Below are 21439 nucleotides of genomic sequence, written 5' to 3'. Positions count from 1 at the left end.
AGGATGCACGACCCGCAGGCTGGTGTGCGAAGCGTTTGCTTTAAAATGTAGGTTCATCAAGGAATGCATTCCCTTTCCCTGGATTTTTTTGGGTTTTTTTGTTGTTGTTCTTGCTGCTGCTGTTTTTCTCCTTTACTTTCGGTGGGGTGGAGGGGGTGGGGAAGTTTGGGGAAAGTTCTCCCCTTTCGTTATTTTCCAACGCTTTTCATAACCTAAAGAGGAATCATCACATTACAAGTTCTTTGTCAGGAGTTTTCAGAAAGTTAAGCGGTGGGCGGAGCACCAACATTACCTTACCCCGCCAGCCAATGGCGGGGCGGTATGCAAATGAGCCCGGACTCCTCCAGCCCGGGTCATAACAGTGAGCTCTGACGCGCTGGAGACTGAACTGTGCGCGGGGCCGGGCTGCGTTGGCTGGACAAACCAGCTTGCATCCAGGGACCCGACTCGTTTTCACTCCATTTCGCACTCAATGGAGGGACGGACAGTCCGATCCTTATTGCTGTCCAATTAGTTAAGGAAAACGGCTAAATTCACCACCGCCGAAATGAAGTATAAGGTAAGAAAGGTAAACTTTTTAAGCGTTAGGCTGTGCTTGCTTACCCGTGTTGGGTGTTTGTTGTGCTTGTTTCTGTCTCTCTGTCTCTCTCTCTGTCTCTGTCTCTCTCTCTCTCTCTCTCTCTCTCTCTCTCTCTCTCTCTCTCTCACTGCGGCAGCACTTCCTCCGAAGGGACCCTTTCTGTGCGCCAGAGTGTTCTGAAATGATTGCAAGTCACTTTGGCTGGCATGGAAGCAGGCAGGAGGACGCCTAGTCCCTAAGCCCCAGGACTCATCCTCTCGGCAAGTTTCCGGAGCTGGACGCACAGAGGAGTCCGTTCCAGGCTCTGCGGCCAAGCGGAGGCGGCCCTGGCTCAGCGCCTGCGATGCCCTGCAGCCATCCCAGTGCGCAGCCTCTTAGACTGCCTCCCAGACTTTTGCCCGCGCGTCTTCTCAAGTCTGGGGAGCACTTACTGTTTGGGGGGGGGGAACCTCAAGTACCACTACGTACGTAGCTGATGTTAGAGAATTTCCCCCTCCTCTAGTGGATGTGAGTGCAGGAACAAATGGGTACTAGCCACTTAAGTACTACCCACTTGTAAAAATTCTTAACTGGCGTTTGAATGGACTGATGGTATATGGGCATTTTGTGGCTTAAGCTTGTAGGATGTCAGAATACTTTGATAGCATCCTCTCCTCCGCATGAATTTTGTTCAGTTATGTGTATTTATTCTTGGCGGTAGTATCAAAATTTGCTGATCATATCCATTTTGCGCCCAGTAGCCCAATCAAACAGACAAGCGACTTGCTGGGAGGCAATTACTTTGTATGGAAGCAAACACTAGTGAATTGGGTCTGATTTACCCCCCTCTAGTTGATGAATACTTCTCGAATAGACATACTTTGAACAAATCTTTATCATTAAAAACTGATCTGGGCGCCGTGGCGATAGTTTGGGATTAACAGTTGGTATGATCGTGGGTCTTCAAGATGGGCCTAGCTGGCTGGGGCTTTTCTTCTGGATCTGCAGACTCGAGGCCCTCCATTCTTCATGCAAGGCTGGGCATCCTCCGTTCTAGCTAATCGCCCCTGGTTAGCATCAGTGATAAATCACTTGTCCAAAACCAATAGAGCTCAATGCTCAGAGTTATGAGCAAGGCATGCGTTATGGGTCTCCGTGGAGCGGTCACAGTGGTCCCAAGGGCTATGGTCACCAGTTTTCAAGGGTCTGCCTCGGTCTGGGAGATTGGAGTCTGGATGATCCTAAGAGATCGTGAGATTTGACTTTACAGTGCAACCAGAAACACAGCCTCCCCGGCCAGGGAGCTGTTTCTTGAAGTCTTTTATCTTTTCTCCCACAAGTCCCTTGTGTGGAACAGTGAGGGACCAGATAAGACTTTGCCTGGGCTACTTTTTTGTTTTTTAACTCTTCATCTGTTGCTGAATGCCTTTGTTATATATATATATATATATATATATATATATATATATATATATATATATATATATATGAACTGGCAAACAGAAAATACTCTCATGCATTTATGCATGGGTGGCTGAAAGTCCCCCTTCAAGGCTACAAAATAGCAAGCGAAGGAAGGTGACAGTGTTACAAAGTCTAAAGTCACGTTAATTCACTGTCCTCATCCTGTTTAGTTTAACTCTCAGGCAAAGGAAACATGGCAGCGGGCAGGGCAAATCACAACCTACAACAGGCATTCATGGGGGAAACCCATCAGGTTTTATCAGTGTTTGTAAAAAATGATCATGCAATCTCATGATGTTTTAGCACCTACTAGATCAAGAAGGATCCCTGGTGGTGTAGTGATTATAAGTTGGGTTGCAATCCGAATTGTCGACAGTTCGAAACCACTCGCAGCTCCTTGGGAGAAAGACAGGGCTTTTCTACTCCCCTAAACAGTTAAAGCCCCAGAAACCCACAGGGTGGGGGGCGGGGCACTATTGACTCCAGGGCGGTGAGTGCTAGTTTAAGGAGCCTTTCTCCAGCAAACTAACAGAAGCCCCAGCTGGCTATGGAAAGAACCATTAGCTGGAGCAGTGGACTTTTCCTTTCCCTCTTTCGTTCATAATGGATAACTCCCCCCCCCCACCACCACCACACACTATCATTTTAAGTGGAGCAGAAGACACAAAGGGAGTGGTGGGATAGAGAGATTTACCTTGACAATAGAATGATTGTCCCAGTACATTCTACAAGGTGGACATTGTTATGATGTTAATTTTCAAATGTGACAATCAGTCATGGCACAGAGAAACTACGTAATGTATCCAATGCCGCGCAGCTAATAAGTGTTGGGATCTGAGCCTGGGCGGCCTGACTAGAACATGAGACCTAGGGTTTACTTCCTCCAGGAAATTCAACATTTTATTTCATCCCGAGCATTCCTGCAAGATAGATCTTAATGTTTTCGAGCAGTAATCCCGCAGGGCCAAGTGAAATCTGCCTTTGGCAGTTACTTATTTGATTTGAACCACGTAGGTAGTCAAACCAGATTGTAAATTCCTGGAGTCCCGCATTGCCTTTCAAACACGATGGCGCCCTACACACTATACAGTTAGCACAGTCAGAATCTTAAATATGCATTGAGAGATATATTATTCAGGCCCATTGGATTTTTTTTGAAAAAAACCAGATTATCTGGTTTGGCTGCTTGAGATCATAACTAAAGAACATCCCTTTTGCACTTAACATACACAGCTTCGGGCCAACCAGTTATGTGTTTACAACAATCTTTAGAACTGCGGAATGCAAGCTATTACTTTGGGTTAATTTTATTATTTTATTTGTTTATTTTGTTAAGCACGCAGTGAGTCTATTTTTATTTCACGGAGAGGGATTTTTGTATTTGTTCATGTAAACGCTGTGGCCATGGGCCTGCGTACTGACATTCCATTTCTCTTTGGTGTTCGGTCTGTGGTTATGTGCTAGGTCGCTGTGGTGCCTTCCTTGATGAGCGTGTTCCATAAGCTTCTCTGGAGATACAGAGCCTGTTCTGCGTGGGGGATGGGCACTAATGACCCCAGGAAGGCTCCACCCCTGGAGGGTGTGGAGGTGGATGCTTGCTGCTGCTTTTCTCGAAGGTGATTGAAGGTGTGCATGTGTGCGGCTGTGTTTGAGCAGAGGCCTGAGGCTCCGCCTGCCGAGTCCTAGCCTTGGGGAGAGGATGGGAGGAGGGAGACTTTGTCAGTACTTAGCCCCCTAGAAGTCCTTTGAAACCTGGCCAAATTTCTGCACCCTTAGGTGCCTACTGTTCCACTGACAAATTATCCATCTAGCCTATCATACAACAAATTAATCTTAAGCTTTTTGACTGGAGAAAACTAATAGATGGCATTCACGAGACAGGTAAGCAAGCTACTGTGGGCAACTCTTGGTCCTGCACCTGTGGTTACGTCGGGACAGAGGCAGGCGGATGAGGGAACAAGAAAGTGTGTGCTATAAAAACCTTATGAGAACTTTGTAAATATTTTTGTTTCCTCAGGCTAGCTTTGCGGGAGAAAATGAAGGCAGGTCCTTGAATTGATGTGGTCATTTATGACTTATATAACTGCCTGATTCTGAGCAAGCCTTAGTTGCCTCATGCTGCTGTCACAGAAATAACCCCCAAGTGGATGGCTGTGACGGACAGAAATTTATTCTCACAGTATTAGAAGCCTGTGAGTCCAAATTCTGGGCACCAGCTCCAAGCTTTCACCCTGTCACTCTGCAGAAAGGGCCTGGCTTTGGTAAGCATCTGGGGCCATGCGTTCCTCAGAGATCTTGCTCTGTCTCGGCAGCAATGTTCTCCTGGGTCTAGGAAGTTCTTGCTGCAAAGGAGAGGGGCCCAAAGATGAGCTCCACTCCTGCCTCTTCTTTCAGGGTGGTAAAGAGGTGATTCTTTCTCTGCGCCTATTTCTCTCCCTTTTATCTCTTGTAAGATAAAGATGATACAGGCCACACGCCAGGCAAACTCCCCATATACTCTATCAAAGCAGTGACCTAAGTAAGAGTGATTCATCCTGCCCTTACAACTGGGTGGCTGATCACATCAGGTCACGTAATATGTGGGGAGGAGTCAGGGGGAGTGATTACATCATCACATAGCTGCCAAACCACTGACAATAATGACCCAACAAATTTGACCTATACTGGGCAGAGGGGGGTAGGGGCAGCAGGGAGGATGAACCATTCGATCCATAAAGAAATATACCTGTTTTCAAATCTTCTTTCACCTCTGAATTATTAATAGCACCTAATTCCAATTGGAGACTCATACTTGACTCCTTGAAAAATTTTGCCTGGGAAAAAATATACTGAAAATGCCCAAAAATGCTTGAGAAAGGATTTATCTCTTCAGATTGTTCTATCCACTTTTCACAAACTCATTTTCAAAGTGACATGGCTTACCTCCCCACGGGGAGTTGGAAGCTTTGAAGCGAGTTAGCAGGTGGTGTAGTGTGTGATTGCCATTTAGCGCCCTTGCATTGCCGGAATACACATCAACCCTCTGTCTGCCCCACACTCTTCTGAGAAACAACCTTACGCTCCAGTGTTGTGCTAGTTAGCATGGGGGCACCTACCGATGGCTTTCTTGAGAATGAAATAGTCGTTCAAGGACCAACAGGGAGAAAAGTCCCCCAAGGTATCTGCTTCTGCCTTAACGGATTCTAGATCCTACTTTGCAGTCAAGGGCGTGTCTCCTGGCTCTTCGTAGATACTCAATAGGTGCTGAATGTTGTGTTGAATTGCATAAACTACCAAGAATCCCCCCAAATTTCCCACACCAACTCCATTGCTTTTGAGCCACTTCCAACTCAAGGGGTGGTGGTTTCTCCGAGTATCAGAACCGAACGCCCCTCCAGAGGGTTCTCAGTGGTGGCCAGCTGAAGGAAGCAGCTTCCCAGGCTTTCTCCGAAAGCTGCACTCGGTGGACTAGAACTGCCGACGTTGAGGTTTATAGCCCAGCACCAATCCTTTGTGTCGATGTATGTGTGCGAATAGCCAAAATGACAGAGTTGGTTTCTACCCTGCAGCATAGGAGAAAGAACCAGGCGGGTGATTCCAATCTCAGACTGGTTACTTTCGAACCCCTTCCAGTGTCTGTTTCCTCAATGACGAAACGGAAGTGATAGTATCGGTATGTCCCCTCAGGGTGGGGAAGGTAGAAGATCTAAATAACATCTGCTTCTAACACAGAAGAGGCACTTAATAAAGGACAGCTACTGCATGAGGCATTACAAGAGAGATTTGCATATATGTATATGATATGTATTTAGAGAGAGAGATACTGAAGCATTGTGCACCTAAACTTTGTACACTGTACCATTCACCAGAATTGTTTACCCTTGGTAAAAATATTAGTGATCCCCAAAGCAAACCAGTTAAAAAAACTCAGTGCTGAAATAATACAAGAGGAGTACCGGAGAAATTCATGGTAAATTGCGGTCTCTATCCTATTTGAGCCCATTGGAATGACGCGAATATAAAGTAAGAGGTCTAAACGGTTATGTTTGTAGATCACGTTAGGGTGAGGAAGAAACCTAAGCAAATTGGTTTGAAATGCTTGGCCCTGGAAACGGTGGCATTGCTACGTGGTAACATATAGACTTTGTTACCAGGCTTCCGTGCCAAGACACACAAAACAGGTCACTGGGAAGAAATACTGTATTTCCAACTTAAGGCACCAGAGAAAAACTGCCTGTTTCCTAGGTGATGGGTGATTACAAGGAGGCTAGGCAGGGAAAAGTACTCCTCGCCCCCCCCCCAAAAAAGAACCCTGTTTACCATTTGTTAACAAACCCCCGCCAGCACCACCACCAAGAGCATTCCAGCACCCTCCCTGTGCTAATGCTGACAGGCACATGAGGACTGCGCACGGAAGCTGCAAAAGACTATCTTCCTGAAGAGCCTTCACTGGAAGATACATGCGGTGACCTTTCCCCCTGTCCACTGGAGAGGCTGCCTGTGCCGGCAGGTAGTTTCAGTGACAGTGTGGTCTCGGGGGTGGGGGGGGGCGTGAGGCTTAGCTTTGGAGGACCATGCAACCGCCACTTCAGCGACAGTGAGTGACGATGGGGTACAATGACGGTGGATTTTCATGGTTGAGGTAGAGAATGAGACGGCTGACCACGGACATATTAAATGTATCAGGGGGATGTTCCCAAACACACAGTCTTGGGACCCACCTCACACTGCCATCGAGTCGAGGCCGACTCATAGGGACCCTAGAAGACAAGCTAGAACTGCGCTTTCAGGTTTCTGGTACAACATTTTTATGGGGATAGAAAGTTTTATCTTTCTCGCGCGGAGAAGCTGGTGGTTTTGAACTGCTAACCTTGTGGTAACCCACTACGCTTCCAGGGCACCGGAGACTACTACTAAATCACATTTAGTTCTTAAAAGTAAAATGAAATAAAAGCTACTCCTATTAGTGATAGAATAATTTGGAAAAGGTTAATGAGGGTATTTTGTGGAACCTGCAGAATTTAATCTACGTCACGGAACTAACTGTATATGTAAACGTTGTTTTCACACACGCCCTCCCCAAGTTTAAAAAATAAAAAGAATAGCTAATCCCACATGACCGCCAGCTCTCTCCCCAATAACCCAACCATTAATGATGTTGAAGTTGGTAGTGCATTTTTCTTATTTAAATTGTGCTTCTTATGATTTGGAAGAATCATTTTTCGTTGCGCATCTCCTTGGTGTGTATGATGCAAATGGGAATTTCTCCTGATATTTCCAGTACGTTGAGGTAATAGTTATGATGTTACCAAAAAATATTCCTCATGTGGAATATTCATATTTCTGCTCCCCAGAAACAAAAAGTGAGCAGTCATGGTTAGGTAAACGTGCACGTACATGGCTGATTTTTCCGTTAGCATTTCGTTTAAATTCTCTTGTTTCCATTTTTTCTGTGTTTATTTATTACTCAGAATTGCTGGTGAAACTCAATAGAAAGTTATAGTGCCCCAAACCACATCTGTTATGAATTGAATGTGCTACCCCCAAAATATGCGCTGTAAATTCGAACCTCCATGCCTGTGGTTATAATCTCATTTGGGCATGCATTGTCTTTGTTATGTTAATGAGGCCGGGTTAGTGTAAGGGAGTCTTTTGGGCCACTCTTTTGAAATATAAAAGAGTTGAAATGCCAGCCCAAGCAACCAAATTCACTGCTATCCAGACAGGCTGGCTCATAAGGACCCTCCAGGACAGGATAGAACTGCCCCTGTGGGTTTCTACGATTGTAACTCTTTTTTTTTTTTTTTCTGATTTTTTTTTTTAATCCTGAAAAGTAGACAGTAAAAACGATTGTAACTCTTAATGGGAGTAGGAAGCCCTGTCTTCCTCCCAAAGGGCTTTAGAACTGCTGGCTTTGCAGTTAATGGCCCCACTCAGAACCACTATGTCACCAGAGCTCCAACATGCAAGCTCGCAAGCCAAACAAAACTCGCCGACATCAAGTGAATAGTGACTGATAGGCCAGGGTAGAACTGTCCTTGTGAGTTCCTGAGGCTGTAAGCCTTTCTTGGAGCAGAAAGCCCCATCTTTCTCCCATGGGAGGGCTGGTTGGTGGGGATGAACTACTGAGCTTGAGTCCCTGTGCCTCAAGGGTTCCTAAGCTAGCAAGCAGAGAAGACCGGATAAAGACACCGAGTCACCGGAGAGCAGGCGTAAGAGCTCAGGAAAAATAAGGACCTTCTCCAGAACTGACGGAAGTCTTTCCCAAGAGCTAGCATCCTAAGTCAGACCTCTAGGCTCCTGAGCTGTGGAAGAACGCATTTCCGTTGGTCAAAGCCACCCCCTTGGGGTGCTTCTGTTCCATGAGCACAGGAGAACTAAGACAACATGTAAAATTGGGATTTTGAAGCAGAGCATCTTTTTACTTATTAAAGTATTAGCTATTTAGACAGTATGATGTGTCCTTAGTATTTTTCCTGGTTTCTTTTGGCTCTCTGGGGAAGCCTATACGATCTCTCGGTAATCGTTATTTTTCTGGTATGTATTCCGTTTGCGTCCTTCAATTTATTATCTGACGCAAAACAGACTCAATAGCAAGAGCTATACTTGCATGCTAGCGTCTATTTTTAATGTTTTAAATTCCAGTGTGTGGTTATGGTGACACAAAGTTAAGCACTGGGGTGCCTGGATCGTCTGCTGATGCAGGACATTGAATGTGGAGTAACAAAACACAAGTGCGTCCGTCCTGGAAGCGCAGCCAGCGTGCCCCTTAGAAACAGGGATGGGGAGCCGGTCTCGCCCCCTCGCGTCCCTGGAGAAAGACATCATGGTTGGTAACATAGAAAGCCGGTGAAGAAGAGGAAGCCTTTCAAAGAGTTGGATCGACAGAGTGGGGACCCCAAATAGGCTCAAACAGAGGAACGATTGTGAGGATATCAAAGGATGGGGCGGTGTCTGGTCCTTCTGTCCATAGGGTCACCATGAGTCAGAACGGACCTGGCAGCACCTGACATTCACCAAAAGGTTGCTTGGGGGGCCACTCAGAGACGGTGCTGGAGGAAGAGCCGAGAACACCTCCCGGAATGCAGTGCTGCTCGGTGACACCGGGCTCATCATGAGTCAGGAAAACAACATGTACACGGATGACACCCACCCACACCGGGAGCCCTGGGGGTTTTGTGCGTTAGGCGGTGGGCTGCTAATCACAAGGTCCTTTATTCAAACCCACCGGCTGCTCTTTGTGAGAAAGGTGAGGCTGTCTGCTCCCATAAAGCTATTTCCTACGAGACAGCCTATATAGGTTTGCTGTGAGTTAGAATTGGTTTGATGACAGTGGGTTTGTTTGTTTGTTTGGAGGGTGTGTGTGTGTGTGTGTGTGTGTGTGTATAGTCTGTGTAATCGTGTTTTACAAGCACCAAATTGAACATTTTGGACAGGACATTATCTAAAGGCATTTTCAAAATGGATGTAGGCAAAACATTTTATATAGTAACCAATAAGATATTTACATAGCAATAATAAGGTGCCCTTTCTTTGCAATGGAGAGCCCGTTTTGAAACGGGGATTTATTGGGGCTACCTGAGAGGGCTCAGCAACTGCAGGGTGGCGGTTTGCATTGTTCTCCTTTGAAACCTGGCAGGTTATCCTAGGCCTCCTGCCCGCGCCCTCGCCCCCCACCCCCCCGCAGCATCTGCGTGCAGCCTGCTGCCTCCCTCTTATTAAGACCTTAATTACAGACACGGCTTACTTCATTGCTGGAGGGAAAGAATTTCGTTTCTCTTGAACTGTGTCTGTGTTTTTTGGTGTGGCAGGTGTAATCATGGTGAGATCATTCCTGGTTTGTTTTCTTTTCCTGGAGGATTTTTCCCCCCCTTTGAGGGAGAGGACTCCAGTTCTTAAGATGCAATTTCGTGAGCTCATAAAAGTGCTGTCATAGCTATACTTTGATTTTATAGACCTTGCTTCTGAAGAAATCAGATCGTTTCATATACGTAATTTCATAATCCTCAGAATAGTCTCATAAAGCAGAACATGGTCGTTGCCCACATGTTTCAGATGGGCAAACAGAGGCGCAACGGCCCGGCATTTGAGTGGCATTCATTTTGCCATGTAGAGACCTGACACTGTTGTTGTGCAGGGCCATCGAGTTGCTTCCAATCCTAGATGCTCTCTGTCCGGCAGAACGCAACACTCCCTAGCCCTGCGCCGTCCTACCTGTCGCTGTGCTTCAGGCCTCGTTGCCACTTCTGTGTCCATCCTCATTGTGTGTCTCCACATTCACCATTCCTCTCTCCGCGTTTTCTCAGCCTTGGCACTGTTGACACGTGGGGCTGTATAGTTATTTGTGGGGGGACCCTGTGCATGGCCAATGTTTAACGGCATCCCTTGGCCTCTTCCCAGCATTCATAACAATCGTCTGCTTTAAAGAAGATATCGATAAATTCCCTTCCTCATTTGTAGGTAACAGGAACACCAAAATATAACTGCATACCACAATTTTATCACACTTGTGGTTGATTTTTAAGTAACCAGGGCTAACCAAAAAGGGACTTCCTCTTGATACGCTTTGCCCCAATTCTCTCAAGTGACTGCCACAAAGTACTAAGAAACTTATGGTCTCAGGTCATGTGTCAAACCATCCGTCTGTCCCTAAGGCAACCTTCTTTCTCTCGAGTTTTCTTCTGGTTTCCGTGTCTGCACTGAATACTGACGGGCGCAGGCATTTAGGACAGGGCCTTTCTGAGAGCTGTGTTCTTCTCACCAACTGGCTGGTGACCCTCACATGTGAGAGCTTACCTGTGCACCTACTTGCAGGGCAGTTTCCTCGGGAGGCTTGCTTCTGCTCCAGGTGCTTCTTGTCCATCTTTTCTTCCTTGTCCAGCCATGCGGCTGCAGCAGCCTCCCGCTGAAGGCTCTTCCATTGGACCAGACTGCAGCTGCAGGTCTGACAGTCCCTGGCTGTGTGCACCCCCACGACCAACGGAATGGATCCAATTTCTAAACTCCTGGAGGACCTCACACATCAAATGGGATAATAGAAATCAGCCTCCAAGCCTAGGTCAGGCGACATCTGTAAGAGGTCTGTCCAGCTAGGGCTGGTCCCTAAAGTACATCAGCTCGGTTCTGGATGGGAGACGGGAGAATTTCCAGGATGTGTAGTCGTTATTGGTGTGGATGGATTTAGACAGAACTTCACACCTTGACCTGTATGGACCTTAGTGCAGGAAGGTAAGATGCACAAATGTAAAAATAGCTAAACCTTCCCTGTTTTCAAATGCTTTATTAGATGTTGTAATTGGTGACTTCTGACCTTTGGGGAAGTGATTTATTTTTTAAATATATCATAATGTCGTGGGCTTGGAATCTCCCACTCCCTTATAATTTAATTCTCATTCCTCTCCCCCAAGCACCTATACGTTAGAGGGATTTGTCTAGACAAGCAGATAGATGTGAATCAGTGCCAACACTGTAACCTTGGCTGGACTCCAGGGGGGCTGTTTTATTGTTAATAAAACCTATCTTTTGAGTGAGTGGGTGTCAGGCCTTCGTCATTATATGGCGCCTGCCAGATTTATCTAGGGACAGAACTCTGAAAAGAGTTTGTGCCTGCCTCCTGTTTCTGATCTTGTGCCAATATGCTGTACTTCAGTCTGTCAGAAGCCGCAACCTGGGACAAACGCTTATAAATTCCAAGGCTTAAGAGCAGGAGCGTTCAACTCTGAGAGGGAGCTTTCCGGGAAGGGCATCGTGTTCCCTGGAAACAATTTGAGACAGAGAGGACAACCAGATGCGAGTCCAGGCTCTGCCCCCAGGGGAATAGGTGACTTGGACAAGACAGTACAGCTCAGGCTGGAAACCCAAGAGGTTAAGTCAGAAGGCTCTCTAGGCCCCCTTCTGACCCTGGTCACGAGAGGGTTAACTTCCAGTGCTAATACCCACGGAAACCAAGGCTTTCTTCCACCTTCTTTAAGACCGCTCTCTTGGAACCAAGAAACATGAACTGTGCCATCCCCTTGCTGTCCAAGATCCGCATCATGGCGATGGTGGAAGACAGAGTGAATTGCTTCTTTGTGTTTCGCAAGCCTTAAATCTTTATGGGATATACAGCCACGTCTTTCTCCCTGGAAGCAGCCGAGGGGTGGTTTGAACTGCCAACCTTCTGATTTGCAGCCCAATGATTAATCTACTGCACCACCAGGGATTTATTTGTGCCCTTAAAGACGTATGTGTTATTTCTGATCTATGAGGAAAAGATACTTTTTCTCAAGTACTGTCAGCAGTCAACTTGATCCTGGACCAGGGCGCCCTGGTGGCAAAGTGGTTACACACTGGGCTGCTAACCACCAGGTCAAGCAGTTCAAAACCACCAGACCCTTTAAGGAAGAAAGATGGGGCTTTCTACTACCATAAAGAGTTATTTATAGAAGAGACATCTTTCTCTCACAGATGGCAGTGGGTTTCAACCGCTGATCTCTTGGGTTAGTGTCTGAGAGTTCAGCCAGTGCACCACAATGCTGCTTCCAGGGAGAATGACCCCACTTCCATCGAGTTGATTCCGACATATAACCGCCCTGTAGGACAGAATAGAATTGCTTATTCTCCCATAGAGCCACTGTGAGGTTTGAACTACCAATCTATGGGTTAGCAGCCCAAATGCTTAACCCATTTGGCCACCAGGATTCCTTTCCATGGGAAACCCTTGTTAGGTTGCTTCGGGTTGGTTCCAGCTCATGGTGAGCCCTTGCCTAACAGAACAAAACCCTGCTGGTCCTGCGCCATCCTCACACTGGTTCTGTTTGAGCTTTCTGTGTCAGCACGTGCCCCTCCATCTCCCAGAAGGTTTTCCGTGTTTTCACGGGCCCTCAGCATTGCCAGTCACGGCGTCCTTCTGCGGACACTGGGCTCCCCCGACTGTACGTGTGTCAGAACTGTGCTGCCTGGGGTCTGGGTGGCTGATTTGCGGCGAGGCAGATCACTAGGCTTTTCTTCTGAGGTGCCTCTGGGTGCACTGAAAGTGCCACCTTTCGGTTAACAGCTGCGTGCTTCACTGTTTGTACTACCTGGGAACCCCGCAAGGAGCCCAGGTGTTAGGGAACTGCTTTACCAGCTCACACCTATGCCCTTCTTATCCTGTTATCCAATCTAGAAGGAGAGTAATGTGTTCTGAGATCCAAATATCCTAATCTGTAACAAAATCTTCACTGGCTCTCAAGAAACAGGGTCACTTTGGCTGATGGGCCACAGAAGTAATGCTGGGCTCACAACAGTCCCTCATCAATGAAGAATAAACAAGGCCCCCACCCTTGGATCAAGTTCAGCCAAGCATTGGACAGGTCTCTGTAGGGAACGATCACAGTAGTGACTTTATCAGCTTTGGACAATCGACCACTTTAGATCCAAAGGGCAGCATTTACCCAAGGCCAAAGTTCAGAAGGGTTCAAAAAGCAAGAGGGATGGTAACAGGAAAACACCAAGAGGAAGTTAGATAAGTGTTATTACATTGTGGGAATTGCAGTCAGAGACATGAAACAAAATGTGTATGAACTGCGTGAAAAACTGATCTGGTCCCTAAACCGTCACCCAATCAATTCACAATGAAAAGTTATTTTTAATGAAAGAATAAGCAAGTATGGAAAGTACAGCAAGATTCCTAAACCCGGGAGCCCTGGAATGGCACCCACAGGAACCCTCTAGGTCAATCACTGAGTGGCAGGATGAGGAGCCCGGTCTCTCAGGTGGATGAGCTGCTGCCATCTTTGAGAATCACTTTATGGGGAAGGACCTTTGTGGAGCAAAGCGTGACCCACTCAGACATATTTGAAAGAGAATGCTACAGCTAAAGATCACAAGGCTGAACAATCCAAGCAACACGAGGTCTTATTGCAAGCAGAAGACGTGAAGATTCAGCGAGGGCCTGAAATATGACTGTAAACATTGCAATAACCATAGATAAAAATTCATCGTCATTAATTAAAATGCCTCCAGGTGCCAGAAGGGAGAACGATGAGGCTTTTTTCTCCTCGTGTAAAGATTGACAGTCTCCGAAACCCATCGAGGTAGGTTTGCCCTGCCCTGTAGGGTCGCTGTTGGTCTGAGTGACTTGGTGGAATGAGTGGGAGGTGCCGCTGGAGAGTCCTCTGCCACGGCCAGAAGTGTGAGTACAGATCAGCGGTCTACAGTTGACCGTGATCCCAACGTTGCTGCTCCTTACTGTGCAACTGGTTCCAGCCGCCTAATGAAAATGTGTTAGGAAGCAATCAATAGACACGATCTAGGGGAAACATGAGATGGTCTGTGAGGGGCTCCAGAAAAGGTGGGAGAAAATGGAATGAAAGATTCGGACACTTTCCACCAAGTTTCTGAAGCCCCTTGTTTGTCTCCTAGCGGTGGCCGGGCTGTCTGTTGTAGCCCTGTCACTTGGGCTGCCAGGTTCACAGTTCCAATGTGCCAGTTGCTCCTGGGTAAAAAGGTGAGACTCTCTGGTTTTGTAAAGACTGATAGCCTCAGAAATCTTAACATAAGATTGCTGTGAGTCGGACTCAGTGAAGGGGTGTGTGTGGAGTGCGGGATGTATTGGACCCCCCAGCTCTTGTCAGGAGACCTGAGGGAGTGGTGGGTTGCTGGGGATTGAAGTTCAAAGTTGGTGGCCCACAGTCAGAAGAAAGATGAGGCTGGCTGTTCCTGTAAAGGTTTACAGTCTCAGAAACCCCAAGGAACACTTGTTTTCTGCCCTCTCTGGTCACTAGAGTCTGAATGCACTTGTACTTGAAATCCTATCTCAAGATCCAACTCTTAAGAAACCCAGTGTTTCAGATCAGCAGATAAAAGAGCCCGGATTTAAGTCAAAATTACAAGAACTGAAATCCAGACACCTATAAATATGTTACTACCTTTTGGGAAAGCCCAATCTCTCTCTCTCTCTCTCTCTCTCTCTCTCTCTCTCTCTCTCTCTCTCTCTCTCTCTCTCTCTCACGAGTTTTAGAGTAGAAAAAGGTTTTCAGTGCCTGATTTTTCCTCAGCCTGCATGTGGCATAGAGGTTTCTCACTGAGCTGCTAACCAAAGGTCAGTAGTTCAAAACCAGCAGCCCCTCCACAGGAGAAAACTGAGGCTCTTTTACTTCCATAAACAGTTACAAAAACAGAAACTCTCAAGGGCATTCTACTCTGTCCTGTAGGGTCTCTAAGAGTCAACTTAGACTCTATGGCAATGAGGTTGGGCCCTAATTCCGAAGGTGGTGGTGGGAGGAGGACGCGAAACAGCCAAAGTAGGTTTCTGACAGCCATCAGACCGAAGCGGATTTTGTCGGCAGGCACAAAAGCACACGTACCTTTGATTGCTTCCTCGGTGTGTCCTAAAACGGACCTTGATGACGTTCACCCGTCTGCCACGTACAATAGGAATGATTTCTGTATGTGTGCATTGTGTTGTGTTGTGTATTAGAGCTTAAATTCTTAGCACGAGGTTCCGGGAGGCTAGGATTACAGTGGAACCTGTAAACCCATTTTCCTTCAGCCTCCATTGGGTTCTTTCTAACCATTGGCCAGCGACGGAGAAAGCTTTTCTCTCAGGCAAAGTGCGGTCGCTGTGGATCTGGAAAACCGTCTAGTCCTCCGGAACTTGCCTGGCTGTGCCCTTGGTAGAGCATGGAGTGCTGGGGTCACGGGATTATGAGGCCTACCCCTCCCACCAAGATGGCCAGAGAACCTGGACCAATCCTGTAAACATCTCAAATTTGCTTTAGTGGACTCAATCCAGGCCTGGCCCTGGTCCCGTTCTGTAGCCCCTCCACTGTCTCTGACAAGTTGATCTGCTGAAAATAATGGTTTCATGGCCAACCTCCCGAGTGTGTGGCACTTTAGCCACGTGGCTATGGATCTTTGGGGCGCCGTCATGACCTGTCTTAGAGCGTAATGCACCTGGTCTGCAAAAGGCTCTCGGTGGCAGCAAGAGCCCAAAAGGAATTTGCAGGGGCCCCACATAGATTAAGCCTCTGATCCTGCCCTCAGCCAGAAGGTCTTGGAAAATAGATGACCCCTCCCCCCTTCTGCAGCCTAGGGGTTTGCCCAGGTGTATCCTTGGTGGAGATCATCTTACTGGAGACAAGATAGAGGTCACATGGTCATGAGTCATGCCCTATCTGACATGCCCTGACTGCTTTGGTCAGAAGGCTGTAGGCAAGTCTGATGAGCTCTTTTTTTTTTTTTTTTTTAAGCAATTTATTAGGGGCTCATACAACTTTTATCACAGTTCATACATATACATACATCAATTGTATAAAGCACATCTGTACATTCTTTGCCCTAATCATTTTTTTCTCCTCTTTTCTTTTTTTACATTTTATTAGGGACTCATACAACTCTTATCGCAATCCATACATATACATACATCAATTGTATAAAGCACATCCGTACATTCCCTGCCCCAATCATTCTCAAAGCATTTGCTCTCCACTTAAGCCCTTTGCATCAGGTCCTCTTTTTTTTTCCCTCCCTCCCCGCTCCCCCCTCCCTCATGTGCCCTTGGTAATTTATACATCGTTATTTGGTCATATCTTGCCCTATCCGGAGTCTCCCTTTCCCCCCTTCTCTGCTGTCCATCTCCCAGGTCACATGTGGATCCTTGTAATCATTTCCCCCTTTCCAACCCACTCACCCTCCACTCTCCCAGCATCGCCCCTCACACCCTTGGTCCTGAAGGTATCATCCACCCTAGATTCCCTGTCCTCCAGCCCTCATATGTACCAGTGTACAACCTCTGCCCTATCCAGTCCTGCAAGGTAGAATTCAGATCATGGTAGTTGTGGAGAGGAAGCATCCAGGATCTGGGGGAAAGTTGTGTTCTTCATCGGTACTACCTCGCACCCTGACTGATTCATCTCCTCTCCTGAACCCCTCTGTGAGGGGATCTCCATTGAGCTCTTTAATAGCGGGTCTCTCTGAGTCAACGTTGACTCCACGGCCGTGAGCTCGGTTTGGGTTTGGTCCTACTCCGGTTTCCGCGTCCATGTCTGCGGTCCCTCCGTCACTGTGCTCCGCCGCTCTGCCGCCCATCGTGAATTTGTGATGTGTCCTGTGTCCCTCACTCTGTTTAACTCGCATCTTGACTCGAATCCTCCCATGTCATTCTGACCTCATCTAACGGCCTTCCCCCTCCGGAGGGGTGTCTGTGTCTTTGTGTTGGGCTTTGTCTCCCTTAAGACTTCATAAACCTTCTTAAATGATACTTGAGATTGGAGTCTCTTTGGTGCCTAAAACAGGCCTCGGTCCGATGGTTTCCCTCATCCAGGTGGTTCATTTTGGCCCGGGCCCATTTGAGATTTACTAAAGAGGTCTCTAGAAATTATATTTGGATCTGGCCGTCCTTTCCCCCTTCCCAGTTCATGTGCCTGAGTGTGTGTTCGCTCACCAGAGTCCACGGCTGCCGTGGGGATTGGGGGTGGGGGTTGGAGCAGGACAGTTCAGCTGCCGAGCCGCCGAGGCAGCCCCAAGGCCTTGGCAGGAGCCCCAGCCAGATAAATATAGAATGAAGTCGAAATAATCAGCGGAAGCCAGGCCGTTGATGATGCTATCAGCCTTATTGCAGGGACATACCAGCCATTGTGCCCATTGCTCTTCAAAGAGCAACCTGCATGGTCATGGAAAGTCCGAGTCAGACTGCCGCTCTGTGTTTGGAAAAGCACAGTGTCTCCCTGGCAATAGAAGCCGTGGGCTGTCTTGACGTTTATTTGCAGTGGAAAATCAAAGGCGGGTGGAGTGGAGTGGAGTGGAGTGGGGGTGTTGTCATGTGACCCAGAAGTCTCTGTAACCATAGTGCTGGCTGGGTGTCCAGCCTCCCCTTCCCAGGGCTCGGGCATTGCTAGGCATTTACCCGCCCCTATGACAATGTATTCCAATGGATTTGATGGTCACTAGGAGGAAGGCAAGGCTCTTAAAGAAGCCATTGTATTTAATCTCCCAGGGGCGGTGAGTTTCTCGGAGCTTCCTGTTTGCTCAGTGACTGTGAATGTGGAGTCCAGGCTCCCCATCTACGTCATGATCCAGTTTGAATAGGGAAGGGCAGCCACTTTCCTATAGTCTCAGGCTGTGAGGCCCAGTGACGTGGACACACCATTGATCTGTCAGGTCATTTCATTTGTCTTTCCCATTTTCATTGGAAAACTTTTTTTTAGCCCCAATGCCTCACTCAAGTCGAAAGAACACAGTGTCGACTTCTCTACAGAGAACCAGGCCCGGGTCCCATTTCAGTCTCCCAAATAGCTAACGAGTGGGTGCTACGTTTCAGACACTGTGAGCCATGGATCTGGAACTGCCAAATGAGTAAGACCAGGTACCTGGCCTGAGAGAGCTCACAGTCTGGGTGGGGAAGTGTAAGTCACACTGTAAGGAATGCCAGGGCGCCCTGGCAGGGGGAAATAATCAAACTGTCTTGAGAAAATCGTGGTGGTTGTCTCAAAGGTGGATCTAGAGGTGGGAAGAGGTTGCATGCGGGAAAATCAGTTGGCATGTAATTGTACAGCCAGCCCCAGGTTACGAATAAGACCAAGTTCCTGAGTGTCTCTTTAAGTTCACTCTGCAGTAAGTCAGAACAGGTGCTTGTGGTTCTGATTCCGTGAAGGAGGAGAAGCCTGGTGGGTGGTGCTTGAGATCCAAAGTTCAAACCCGCAGCCTCAGGAGAAAGACGAGACCCTGTCCCTGAAGAGACCCTGTTGCCCTCCTCTGTAAGGTTTCTGTGGAGGGGAACAGACGCACTGACTGGGTTGGGTTGGGTTTTCTCGTGGAAGAAAGGATGTCTGGTGGCATTGCACGTGAAGCATCCGGCTATTAACGTTCAAGCTGGTGGCGCCCCAAGGGGGAAAAAACGAGCCTGGCTGCTCCCACAAAGACGGACAGTCTCAGGAAAACACTGGAGCAACTCTCCTATGTCCTGTAGCATCACTACAGTGGAAGAAAACACTGGAAGCCTGCCAATGATTTAAAAGTGTGGCAATTGAAGTCGGTTGTGATCAAGAATTTACTGCCGTTGGGGTTGTTGGTTCGGTCATTTAAGGTTACATAGCATTAAAGGGCAATACACGTCTATAAGTCGGACATCCGTCACCCGAGGACTTGCTGCACTCCAGGAGCAGACAGCCCACCTTTCTCCCTTGGAGAGACTGGTGGGGCTGAACCGCTGACATTGGGGTTAATAGCCACCAAGCTTTACCTCACTGTACCACCAGGGGTCCTTCTAAGAGTAGCAGCGAGGTAAAAGTCAGGATACAACTAGACCTTTCTGAGAGCATGGAAGAAGAGTTTTGATATACCTCTGAAACGCCTAACTGGGGTAGCCCGGTGCCGCTGTTAGGCAAGACAGCTGCTGCAAATGGGAGAGGTTTTGTACTTGTTTCGTTTCCAGGGAAGATGGCCACTACCTGAGAGTCAGGATACTATCAGCTCCGACACAGGCCGCCGTGCGTGTCGGAGCAGCACTGTGCATCATGGGGAGTTCAGTGGGTGAGTTTGAGGACGCAGATCACCAAGCTGTTATTCTGGGGTACTCCTGGTGTACTTGAACCTCCAGTCTTTGGGTTAGCCGAGGTTCGTATTAACCATTCACACCCCCTTAGGGATGGCCAGATGCTCAATGCAAACCAGCACCACACTCCCTGCCATTGAGTCGGTGCCAACCCCTAGGGACCCTACAGGACAGTGTAGAATTAGTATCACCCCCATAGCTAGGGAGCTGGAGACAGCAAGCCCGAAGGAATTCTTGTCCCACCTCAACAACTACCGTAATGGGAGGGTGGCAGATGATTAACTTCTTGAGCTTTGGTTTGCTTGTCGAAGGTTCCTTTCAGTTTTCCAGCTCTGTGCACCCAGCGTCTTGGCGCTTTGCCAAGCGATAACGTTATGTCTCTAACTGCCAGTCTCTGGAGGAGAGGCTTGCAAGTGGATATCCAATTGCCATAGTGTTCTTATCCCTCATTTGTTTGCTTCTCTGTTAGCCTTCCCTGCCCCGGAGATAAAGATCCAAGCAGTCAGAGAAAAAGTAGGTCTTCAATAGACAAACTGCCTCTCGGAGGTTTATCTAAGATACCTCGTTAGTGTCTGATCTGCTGTCGATGTTATTAATTGCCGTAGAATTGACTCAAGGCAACACCTGGAGCAACAGAAGGAAGGGAAGGTGCAGATTCGCTCCTGTGGTTGCTTTGCTCAAGGCCACTGTCTTTTCAAGGCCACTGTATTTTCAAGGCCACTGTATTTTCAAGGCCACTGTATTTTCAGGCCCGAGGGGCCCTGGTGGAATGGGGGGTTATGACTTGGTCTACTAACCATGAGGTCAGCATTTGGATCCACCAGCCCTGCCATGGGAGAAAGATTGGGCTTTCAGCTCCCATAAAGATTTAGAGCCTCGGAAACCAGAAGGGGCAGTCCTTCCCTGTCCTGTAGGGATGCTGTGAACCAGAATGAACTTCATGACGAGACGCAGGTTTGAGTTCTGAGTTTCCAACCTGGCAGGGGGAGGGGGACTCATCTTCCAGCACTATATTGGGTTAGAGTGTGACTTTGACCCCCATTGGTTTTCATTGGCTTCCTTTCTGTTAGTAGATTACCAGGCCTTTCTTCCTAGTCTGTCTTAGTCTGGAAGCACCCGTGAAATGGATCCACCAGGAGTGACCTTGCTGGACAGCAGTAGCATAGCTTCCAGCGTCAGTAGCAACCTGCAAACCACCACAATATGACTGACAGATGACAGGCGGTCTGACACCGTAACCTCAAGGAATCTCACCTTTTCAGGAGCGACCAGGACCCCTCTCTTCCGTATGAGAGTCTGTGTTGCACCTGAAGCTAGTGAACTCTTGCCCCAACACCAAGTCTCTTCAAACCCAAAGCTCCGTCACTACAGCTTTTCCCACGTTGATACATTGCACTCTGCTGGAATCTAGTGGGATTTCCTCATGATTTGTCCACTAATGTTATTACAATGATGTTTCCGAAGGTCTCTTGAAGTCAACTAATCTTATTTTATTATTGCGATCTGTATGCAAATGCTTGACCAATAGCTGCAGAGACTCCTGATTGTAAAGAAATGATGCTCTGTCACATAATTGTGAGCAAGAGAAATGACGGATTTCAAGAAAGCTTGGGTAGGAGCAGACACACACGCATACGCACATAAAGCACTGGTACAAACGGTTAATACATTTGGCTGTGTGCCGATCAGGTGGAAGTCGGCATCTGCCCAGAAAGGCCTAACGATCTTTTGAAAAATCAGTCACAGAAGTCCTTTGACTTTGACTCCGATGCATCAGAGTGGACCTGAAAGCAACTGGGTAGATATGTCAGGGCTTCAAAAAGTGGGGACATGGAATGGAAAGATAATGGAACTTTCCACGCACTTTTTTTATGAATCATTTTATTGGGAGCCCTTACAGATATTTTAACAATCCATAATTC

At 47.6% G+C, this 21439-nt stretch overlaps 1 protein-coding gene across 1 annotated transcript in view; it reads left to right on the top strand.

Annotated features, from left to right (window-relative positions):
• Positions 1-362: 362 nt before the first annotated feature.
• The window catches only part of NEDD9 (neural precursor cell expressed, developmentally down-regulated 9), a 57379-nt gene continuing 36302 nt past the window's right edge, over positions 363-21439 (top strand). Inside the window, exon 1 of the mRNA XM_075532387.1 lies at positions 363-559. Coding sequence (XP_075388502.1) covers positions 548-559 — 12 coding nt within the window. The 5' untranslated portion in view covers positions 363-547. The remainder of the gene's footprint in view (positions 560-21439) is intronic.

Source organism: Tenrec ecaudatus, chromosome 1 (genome assembly GCF_050624435.1).
Source record: "Tenrec ecaudatus isolate mTenEca1 chromosome 1, mTenEca1.hap1, whole genome shotgun sequence".
NCBI classification, from domain to species: domain Eukaryota; kingdom Metazoa; phylum Chordata; class Mammalia; order Afrosoricida; family Tenrecidae; genus Tenrec; species Tenrec ecaudatus.
This window is presented reverse-complemented; position numbering and strand designations above follow the sequence as displayed.